Below are 11,192 nucleotides of genomic sequence, written 5' to 3' on the forward strand. Positions count from 1 at the left end.
GGAAGGAGACCAGAATTGCATGCAATATTCCAACAGTGGCCTAACCAATGTCCTGTACAGCCGCAACATGGCCTCCCAACTCCTGTACTCAATACTCAGACCAATAAAGTAAAACATGCCAAATGTCTTGTTCACTACCCTATCTACCTGCGACTCCACTTTCAAGGAGCTGTGAACCCGCACTCCAAGGTCTCTTTGTTCAGCAACACTCCCTGGGACCTTACCATTAAGTGTATAAGTCCTGCTAAGATTTGCTTTCCCAAAATGCAGCACCTCGCATTTATCTGAATTAAACTCCATCTGCCACTTCTCAGTCCATTGGCCCATCTGGTCCAGATCCTGTTGTAATCTGAGGTAACCCTCTTCATTGTCCACTACACCTTCGATTTTGGTGTCATCTGCAAACTTACTAACTGTACCCCTTATGCTCTGCACTTCCTGTGCTGCCTGGCTTGTTGTGTTCTTCCAACCTCCTGCCTGTCTACTATATTGATCAACAAGCAGGCTCCAAGGTCCATGTGGCCTACTTCTACCTCTTCTTCTGCTCCTGATTAGCATGTTCATTTTTATGCTTGTCAAATGAACACGTTAACCCTTTAAAATGGTAGGGAAAGGCATTTAATTACTAATTCATCTTTCGGTCTGCTTCTTGAAGTGATTTTAATCTGCATCTGCATAATGTATCAAAGCTGGTTGCAACATGGATGTCAAAAATGCCAAAGCACTCTTGTTCATTTAAAAAACTAAATACATCAGAGAAATACAGTGACCTGCAAGACTGCACTTATAGGAAATGCTAGACCCTTGTTTTAAAACTCTCCCTTAATAACAAATTAATAATGGAATAGAATTTCAAATTGTAGTTTTTCTGCTTGTGAATTCTTATCCCTGTAGTAACAGTTAGCGGTCCATTAAATTTGTAGTTTTTGCAGCTTTGAGTGTCACTCAAGCCCGTCTTTTACGATATTACAAATAACTACAGATGCAAAGTTCCATCTGTCATATCCTAAAATATGCCTATCCTTCTCCCCCTGCCTCTTGATCTCCAAAAGGGGAATGTATTAATGTAAAGCACATGAAAAAACACGAAGCTTTAATTTGCATTGAGAATGGATGTATTTTGTTTGAGAGGTCCTGGACCAAACCATATCTGCATGAAAAATTAGCTAATTTCATTTTTCAAAACTTTTTTTTTTAAGATTACGTTTCTATGTGATCATGACAAGCTGCCGGGAGTTGTTCCCAAGACTAACTGCTGATATGAGACGCTTTAAGAAATTACCACACACTCGTAAGGACTCTTTTGATTTCACAAGAGATTCCTCATTGTCAGAAAAATATGAACCTGAACAGAGGGAGACTGACCCAGATGGCTGGGATGACTCTAGCGATTCCAGTGAGTTTTACTTGCACAGGAAACCATCGAAGATGGTTCCAGAACTATTCTATTCCTCTCCACTCTTCCCTTTGTTGGCATCTGAGGTAGCAACAGCCCAAGAACAGATTACAATGATGGTTCAGCAAGCAAAGTCCCACTGTCGGCGTGATGTCCTCTGGCAACGCCTCTTTTTGGGAGAACATCTCTCTTCAGATAAACACAAAATGAGCAAGCTGTCCTTTGCGGAGCTGGAAGAGCTACTTGGAGCTGTGCATAGTAAATCAATTTCTGAAATTGACCCACAACTGGTGAGTGACAGACAATTCTGCATTATAGTAAAATTAAATGATTATTTTCAGTGACAGCTGTATTGTGATAAAAACTTAATTCTATGAACATTTATGACTAGAGACTTAGGTACTTTGTCCAGATATCCTGACTTATTTATTGATACAGCAACTTTCTTTTAACTGGCACTCTCAATAAATTGGCAAAAATTTTGTACTTGAACAGATGTTTACTGTCAGTTGGTTCTGATATAATGCGATAGTTTGGTTCTCGTGTGATCTCGCATTACAAGAAAATTGTGCAGTAGCTGCACCATTTAAACTAATGGGGCTGGAATTATGTTATGGCCAATACAGGTAAGGAAAGTTCTCGCTCTACAAATAATGGTCTAAATTCTTCAATCGTGTTATAGCCAATTCGCTTTGAAGAAACACACGTTACAACAGAACTGACCTGTATTATCATGACCTCCATTATGCCCAAGTAGTCTGTTGAGGGTGGGAGTGAGCAGGCTCTCTGTCAGAAAGTTTTATTTACAGCAACATTTCATTATTACTTAAGTGATTGATGTTACAAATAAAGTATAACAGTGATGTGTATATCCCTGCATTACATTTCTATTATTTAGTACATATGTTTGTGTTGATTGTGTGAACCTCTAGATCAACTGGAATATTTGATCAACCAGTACATTCCTGGTCCCATAGGTGCCACTTAATAAGTTTTCTGTACGCAGTTCGTTCCGCTATAACACGCGGTTCATTCAAATGAAATTTGCTGTAACACAATTAACGAATTGGGGACACCATTTCAAAAGTGCAAATTTTTAAAGCATGTATTGGTTATAATGCAATTCCTGCCCCATTAGTTTAAATGGTGCTGCTATTATGCGATTTTTCTTATAACACGGGATTGCACGAGAATGGAACTACCGCATTAGAGCAGAACTGATTGCATGTATTTGGTGGAACTCTATTGAATCAAATCTTAGCATTTCCAAAACTGAAGTCAATGCACCAGTACAATGGACATCTGTTTCATAGGAAATACTATAGGAATCCAGGACTTGCCTCTATATCACTGGAGATACAGCTGAGTAAACAAAGGCAGATGGTGATTGTGTATTTCATAACCTCTCCACTGTATCCCTGACTAACATGAGTAGTGAAATTCCTGCTATTATTGAGAATGAAACTGCAATATACAAAATAAAACTTTGATTGTTCAGCTTAAACAATGTGCTTTAATTCCAGAAATAGCACCAGTTCCAACTGCAGACAGGCATCTGTGTAAATGTATTACATAGATTCAATCCTGATCATTTCACTGATTTCATTGATATGACTATTACACTTGTTTCTAATTGGACCTTTTGTAGATTTGTTTCTCATGACTTCATTCACCATTGCCTAATGTTATGACTGTTCTTGTTATCCTGATACCTCTTGTCATTTGTCATTATTGTGCTTTGTCTTGCTCCAGGATTGCTTTCTGTCAATGAGTACCAGCTGGTATCAGAGTCTGATCAAGGTTTTACTCAACCGATTCTCTCAGAGTTGTCGACTGTTTGTAGATTCAGATAGAGGAACTCAGTACTTGGTAAGTTAATAGCATATGTCTTTACAAATATATATCCACAGCCTGTTTTAGATTAAGGATGGTTCCATTTCCAGACATGTCAACAGTCTCGTTATTAAAACCTGAAGATCTCCTATGGCTTATCAACGTAATTTTCTTCTTTCTAGCATTTATCATTGGGAAAACTTGAGACATAAACTGCAGTTTTATTGGAGAGCTGATGTTGATATTTTTCAGGTTGAAAGCTGCATTTTTGAGTGTACCTTTGAGGGCAGTCAGAGTCATTGGCCTTCGTGATAAATATATATCTACCAATATCTATAACTAAAGATGTTTCAAGAAGGTTGTAATTAGGAGATGGCTTCAAATAGTGCATGGGGAAAAGGGCCTGGTTAAGTCTTGTACCAATGTAGTTTTGGTGTGTGGAATAAGGAGGAATGAAATAATCAGCTCTGCATATCTAAATGTATAGATGGGTACTGGGTGTGGGAGTGGTTGGAGCTAATTCTGATCTTTTTGTTAGTTTTAGCTTGTGGCAGGTGGGGTTTGGATTTGGGAATTTCACTTAGGGCAGCATTGGTGGGAATAAAAACAGAAAGTGCTCAAGAAACTCAGCAGGTCTGGCAGTATTTGTAAAGAGATCATAAGAAATAGGAATTGGAGTAGACCATTCAGCCCTACCAGCTTACTCCATCATTCGATGGGTTCATGGGATCCATCATTCACAGTCATAGAGATGTAAAGCACAGAAACAGCCTCTTCAGTCCAATTCGTCCATACTGACCAGATATCCTAACCTAATCTAGTCCCATTTGGCAGCATTTGGCCCATATCCCTCTAAACCCTTCCTATTCATATACCCATCCATATGTCTTTTAAATGTTGTAATTGTACCAGCCTCAATCACAACCTCTGGCAGCTTGTTCCATATACACACATCCATTCCTTGTATCTGCTGTCCTATATTTGTCTTGCAATCCTTCAATCCCGGACTGATCAAGAATCTATCTACCTCAGCCTTAAATATATACAAGGACTCTGTCTCCACAGTTGTCTGTGTCAAGAAATTCCAAAGACTGAGAACCCTCTGAGAAAAGAAATTCCTTCTCATCTCAGCCTTAAATTGGTGCCCCTTTATTCTGAGACTATGCTGTCTAGCCCCTTCCATGAGGGGAAACATCTCTCAGCATCTACCCTGTCAAACCTTTAAGAATCCTATATATTTCAATGTGATCAGCTCTCATTCTTCTCTACTTCAAAACTCTACTTTATGAGTAGAGTCGCGATCTGTTTAGCCATTGCTCATAAGACAATCCCTCAATGCCAGGGATCATCTGAGTGAACTTTCTCTGAACTGCCTCCAATTAAGTGATATCTTTCCTTAAATAAGGGGACCAAAACTGCTCTCACTACTGCAGTTGTGGTCTCACCAGCACCTTGTACAGTTGCTGTAAGACTTCCCTACTCATACTCCAATCCGTTGAAATAAAGACCAACATTCCATTAGCTTTTCTGATTACTTGCTGCTCCTGTGTGCTAGCTGTCTGTGTTTCGTGCACATGTACACCCCACTCCCATGCCAAGTCCCTTCTTATTGCAGCAATGGAAAGAGGGAATCAGAGTACAGGGACCCTTCATCAGACCCTTTGTTTCAGGTTTCCAGAATCTATAGTTTTTTTTATGTTATAGTATTGTAGGGAAGTTGGGAAATAACAGATGTATTTTGCCTCATAGATTATTTGCGAAGTTTGTCCAATCGTTTTGATATGAAATCATGAAATATGAGCCAATTTATTGTGGAAGTTCAGACAAAAGGGAGTAACAGTCTTATTCCAATTATACACTATGCAATCATACTGTCATACAGCAGTGAAACAGACCCTTCGGTCCATATAGCCCATGCTGATCATGTGCCTAAACTAAATTAGTCCCACTTGCCTGTATTTGGGCCATCCAAATCTTTCCTATTCATGTACTTATCCAAGTGTCTTTTAAATGTTGTAGATGTACCTGCATCCACCACTTCCTCTGGCAGTTTTTTGCACCACTCTGTATGTAAAAAAAGATGTTGCCTCTCCAGTTCTTTTTAAAACATTCTCCTCACCTTAAAGATATGTCCCCTAGTTCTGAACTCCCTTACCCTAGGGAAAAGACCCTTTACATTCACCTTACCTATGCCCCTCATGTTTATAAACCTTTATAAGGTCACCCCTCAATCTCCTGTGCTCAGAAACCCCAGCTGATCCAACCTGCTTTTACAACTCAAACTCTCAAACATATAGGGGGAATTCATGAGTCAAGGAGGAAGCACTATTTATCTCATTCCAATACTGAGGTACCACAAAGAATTGAAGGAGTGGATCATTTCTAATCTGAACAGATAAATATACATTTCTAGAAGGAACATTTCAATACTGATCATGTTTCGGTCATATAACCAGTAACAAAGTGCTCAAGGTTCAGTGTAGAAGAGCAGTAGCTACCAAAATATGGTTAAACTATTGGCATTGTGTCACCTTCCAAAATTCAGCAACTTGTCTTCTCCCACTTAAGATAACAGATTCCGATGAAATCAAGGAAAATGCTATATCTTCATTAATGCAACAGAAAACGTTTTGGAAACACTGTGGAATTTCCATCCTCCATTGTAAAGTAATAACCAAAACAAAATAAAACCAAAACTGGGCCTTTATATCTTTCACACCCCATCTTGGAATAATTCAAAACTATTTCCCAGCTGTGTTGGTTGTCCTGTATGTTTCCTGGTCTCTGTATCAGCCCCTCCCAAGACAAAGCATTCTACATGCTTGCAGCTCTGTCCTCATAGTGAAAATTCTAAATACTTGACACACTCCATGAGTTATTCCCTTGTAGACAGAAATAGTCTTACCCAATGCATTGTATCAGCAATTTCCATATTTTAAAAAGCCTTCTCTGCTGTAATGGGAATATTATTCACGAGTTATATGGACTCTTCTTTTATTGATAATTTCCCATTCCCGATAAATCCACACTAAATGTTTTTTTGACTTTACTGTCTTTTTTTCGTATAATAGGTTCCCAAAATTGCATGTGGTACTCCCAAAACTGAAACTAACCAATGTTTATACAATTCATTGAACTCAAAATGTATTTGCTTTTTTTATGACTTTTCTGGATAATGCAATTTTTATATGGATAGAAAATTATTTAAATCTTTCAGTCTCTTTTCGCCTGCACTCATTCAGCATATAAGTTTATATAAGCACTAATTTTATACTCCCATTTCTATTTCCTTTGAAAATTATTATTAGCTCACATGTCTACTAAATCTGTCACCTATCTATATATGCCACATCTCTGTCTTCCTTTAGTATTTTACGGTCTTCCTCGCTGTTTGTCAGGTGCCCTCAATTTTGAGTCATCAGCAAACTTCAAAATTGTGTTCTTAAACTCATTCACAGGTATCTATGCATACCGAGTGCCATCTTCAGTGGTACAGTCCTTCCAAATATACATAAATCCAAATAATGCCCTTTAACATGACATTTCCTGTCCATCAGCAAGCTTTTTATTTGTATTACTAAATGTTCTCTTATCATATGCCACCAGAAAGAGGTTGCATCTAGATTCAGGGGAGAAAAAAGTCTTTTTCAAAATACTGAGTCTGATGGCTGAACATGCCATGGTTCTCAATGCATGGTATTTCATCTAAACCTTTCAGCACTTAAGTCTCCAGGTATTATAACTTTGTGCAACATGCTGATTAATATAGTCTCCATCACTGCATTTATTTGACAGTGCTTAGGTCAAAGCATTTAATAGGTCTAATCATTTCTTCTCCTTTTGATAGAGAATACATGGGTAATACATGTTTGTAATTTACATACGTTTGAAGCATTGAGATGTGTTTTGCAGTAGTCATATTTGTTCTTGTGTATCATTGTATGCCTATCATATAAATTATATGAGAGGTGATGGTCATCTTCAGCTTGTTTGTAATACAGTGATGTAATTCCTTCACAGGCAGTGCTGAACCAGAAGTTTATTGATTGTTTTGTTCTCATCTTCCTTGATTCACAGTCTGCAAAGACGGTAAGTTCTCAAAAGAGCCTTTGACATATGCAATCGCAAAGGGTCTGAGAAACCCATGTACGCAATAGACAAGGCATAATAGTGCTTGTACAGAACTGAGAATCTCACAACAGGGAGCTCCTCAGAACAGCTGTATAACTAAAGGCTTAAGAGCATTTTCCTCGACACAATGAGGAAGGTGAGTGACAGCACTGTGTAAAGAGAATAAGTAGTGAATGTATGGCACTGCAACAGTTGCAAAATGTTAGTGTTAGAATGAACTGAGCGATTTTCTGTTGACGTGCAACTTTGATCTGGTAATCACTGAGCTTTGATATTAATGATGCCAGGAAAGAGCAGACATTTCATAAGGGAGGTTACAGGTGAAACAGTCAATATTACCCTGGATTGTTCTTGCATTTCCTTTAGTGACTTTATCAATTGATATAAGGAGGAATGGATCAGTCGTCTAATGGATGCTTATTGTAGCTGGCTATATCAGACAATGAGTCGTCCAGAAGCCACATTTATCCTGATGGAGGCTCAGAGCAATGGAATTTTCTGAGAAGCTTTTGCATCATTTACATAGATCAACGGAACTAGCAATTTAGACTATTTCTATATGACGAGGCTATGGACTTCCATCAACCCATTACAAGATTAGAAGCCCTTTCTTTTCTTTTTCAGAATCTGAAGGTTGTATTCCGAGAGCCACTTCCTGCGCAACCACAGAACAGTGACAGCCCACTACCTCAGCTCGTATCTATGTACTACCACCTGGAGTCTGTCATCAATACAGCATGCTTTAATCTGTGGACTGGCATGCTACAGTAGCAGACATCAAACCTACCTGCTTTTGGACTAATTTGCTTTATTACATTGACTTTCATATTCACAAAGTTACTGTTCAATTGCTCACGGCAAGAAAATGTGTTGTTGTGTAATCCCACACAGAAGTATTGATTTTATTATGATTCAAACTTCTTATCCCTGTATGTTCACATACTTTGAATACAGAAGCTGTTGGGACATCCATTGCTGACTTCCAAAAGTTAGACAGTCCAACATTGTTGGATGTTTGCACTTCTTAATTTATTTTCTTTTACTGAATTTAAAGCTTAATATACTAATATGTCATTATATTTTCTTTGTTTTTCCTTTAAACCTCTTTCTTCTTTTCCTTCCTTCATCTGTTTGTTTCATCCCTGTATGAGACAAGTCAACTCAGGAAGGTTGAAGGGCTTTGTGTAGTTTCAACTAAAATGTTTATCCTGTTGCAAAACAGCACTGTGGCTGTTCGATAAGCTCCATGATAGGATAGCCTTTCCCTTTTTGCCACTTCCTCCTGGTCCCAATCAAATTGATGAACTGACAAAACTCATCTTAGTATTGTGGAAAGATTGAGCAATGAGACCCAGTGGGGATGAGAATTTGAGACAGTCCAGTTTTTGAATCTGAACCATTTACTTTCATTAGGTATTGTCACAATTTTACGTGCACTGGAAAGCAATCAGATATAATTTACTGTGAGATTCACAGGTACCATCTTTCTAAATTGCAGGTTTGTTTTCATTTTAAAAGATATAAAACAAAATCCTAATTCCTGCATTTCATTCACATTGTTCCTGTATCAGTGAAATTGTTTCCATTCGTAGCCTGATAGAGGTGTTGCTTTAAGCATGGCTTCTTCACCACTCCTACAGTGGAATAAAGGTGACGCTGCACTTGGGAATGGAATGCTCGAAGTGCATAAGAAGTACCTTTGGTTTTAAAGCACATTCCTTTATAGAATTTTCGACCGTCAACTATATACTTAGTTGCAGCTGCACAATGTCCCCTTGTTTGGGGAGAATTAATTATAAATAAATATATTTGATGTATATTTTGTATATAGTGAAAATGGCTGAATTATCATTGTAAAATAATAAAGTTCTATTAATCACTTCTGTGTGAACAAAATATTTCTCTGTAAATTTTTGATCTATAGACTAGTAAACTTTATTTCCTTTTCAGTGTTATAATTTGTTTTGCTAATCCATTAATATTTTTATTTTCCTCATCTTCATGGGTTGAAGCTTTTGGATAAGTCTGAGAAGTAGACGGAATTCAGAATATAATTGTGAGAAATCCAGGGAATTCTGCGTCCTAAAAAAGAATTTTACTTAGGTCATTAAGTCATCGTATTATAATAATAATTCTAATTCTAAAGACAATGAATCACAGAATGTAGTTGATATATACAGATAAACTCATAGAATCTGCTGCAGTCAAATTTGATTGATTCAGTCATTGAACAGCATTAGGCCCTAGTGATATTCGTAAATGTTGGTGGTTAATCTGGGAAAATTGTTTATAACATTAAATGTCTCATTCTATCAAAGGTCAGCTCAAGCTGCAAAATTGGACACAAAATCTATCTTTTTCTGCTGCTGTTCAATTCCCTTTTCTCTCATTCTCGTAATTGGAACATTACTCGTGGTGCTGAAATGAAACAGAATGAATCATTAATATAAAATCTTAACAAAACATCACAGCCTGCAAACTAATTCAGGGAGTTAAAAGAACCATAATGTGATTTTGAATATCTCCCGTAAATCTCCATTTGGTGGGGCATTACTTCAGTAGACAGATGAAGTACACAACTTTAAGTTGCACCTCTTTGGAGCTGGTTCAGGAGCAAGTTTGCAAAGGAATGGTGCTAGTTTATCTATACTTGGTATTTCATTCAAGATGAAAATATATCCTGGTAAAATATCTGTATGTAACTATGCTTGATTAGTGTTTTCATTTTGTTGAGTGGTTTGCCTGGAGAGGTTAAGAAGTATTTGTGCAAAAATGCAGGAAATGAGTTTCAGAACAGAAGAACCTTTACATACATGTAGAGCCTATTCAATTTGATGCAGAACTTTCCTCAATGTAGACAGTCCCATATATCTAACGAGCGGTTTCTTTTGCACCCAAGGAATGGCTTTTAATAACTCAAGTTCCAAAGATTTCTGTACAGGCATGCTTTGTTACTGGTCAATAATATGAAAATTGATGGCTATTAGGCATTTCTCTGTTAAAATGAAGTCAATATTCCAGTCATCTGGCTGGAACTTAAAGGAGGGCTTATGCCCGAAATGTCGATTCTCCTGCTCCTTTGATGCTGCCTGACCTGCTGCGCTTTTCCAGCAACACATTTTTAAGCTCTGATCTCCAGCATCTGCAGTCCTCACTTTCTCCTGGAACTTAAAGCCACTCAGTTACATGAGCAATGGGATTGTGTTATCAACTGATGCCAAATTGCAAACCTGCGCCACTGAATTAGGCAGTTTCTGAAATATGTATCGAGCTCAATAGCTGATCCAACCATGTCATACAATTTTTTTGTATATTTGATTAGATTACTTACAGTGTGGAAACAGGCCCTTCGGCCCAACAAGTCCACACCGACCCGCCGAAGCGCAACCCACCCAGACCCATTCCCCTACATTTACCCCTTTACCAACACTACAGGCAATTTAGCATGGGCAATTCACCTAACCTGCACATTTTTGGACTGTTTGTGGAAACCAGAGCACCCAGAGGAAACCCATGCAGACACTGGGAGAATGTGCAAACTCCACACAATCAGTCGCCTAAAAAGAAGCCTCCAGGTTAGCCTTAACAGATAGGACTGTCAAAATTCAAAGAATGCCATAAAGAACATTTACGACATTAACAATCCCATACGTAGGTACCACTAAGTAGTAAAAAGAAAGGAAACTTCTAGTAAATAGCTGAATGGATCGTGTAACCGCATTTAAAGTTGTAATCTTGCACACAAACTAAAAGAAATATTGATTAGATAGTATTTTGTAACTCTAAATTACAGAAAAAAAATACCCTATTTAACATTTGGAAAAAAAAGAAA

The 11,192-nt window shown here is 37.9% G+C and overlaps 1 protein-coding gene across 9 annotated transcripts in view; it reads left to right on the forward strand.

The window, feature by feature from the left end:
- Window positions 1–9,239, forward strand: part of szt2 (SZT2 subunit of KICSTOR complex) — a 257,630-nt gene extending 248,391 nt beyond the window's left edge. For all 9 annotated transcript variants that reach the window (XM_043698914.1, XM_043698920.1, XM_043698917.1 and 6 more), the window contains 4 exons: window positions 1,200–1,686; window positions 3,149–3,265; window positions 7,250–7,318; window positions 7,985–9,239. In XM_043698914.1, coding sequence (XP_043554849.1) covers window positions 1,200–1,686; window positions 3,149–3,265; window positions 7,250–7,318; window positions 7,985–8,131 — 820 coding nt within the window. In that variant the 3' untranslated portion in view covers window positions 8,132–9,239. The remainder of the gene's footprint in view (window positions 1–1,199; window positions 1,687–3,148; window positions 3,266–7,249; window positions 7,319–7,984) is intronic.
- The last annotated feature ends 1,953 nt before the right edge of the window (window positions 9,240–11,192 follow it).

The sequence above is a fragment of the Chiloscyllium plagiosum genome, chromosome 11, assembly GCF_004010195.1.
Source record: "Chiloscyllium plagiosum isolate BGI_BamShark_2017 chromosome 11, ASM401019v2, whole genome shotgun sequence".
Taxonomy (NCBI): Eukaryota; Metazoa; Chordata; class Chondrichthyes; order Orectolobiformes; family Hemiscylliidae; genus Chiloscyllium; species Chiloscyllium plagiosum.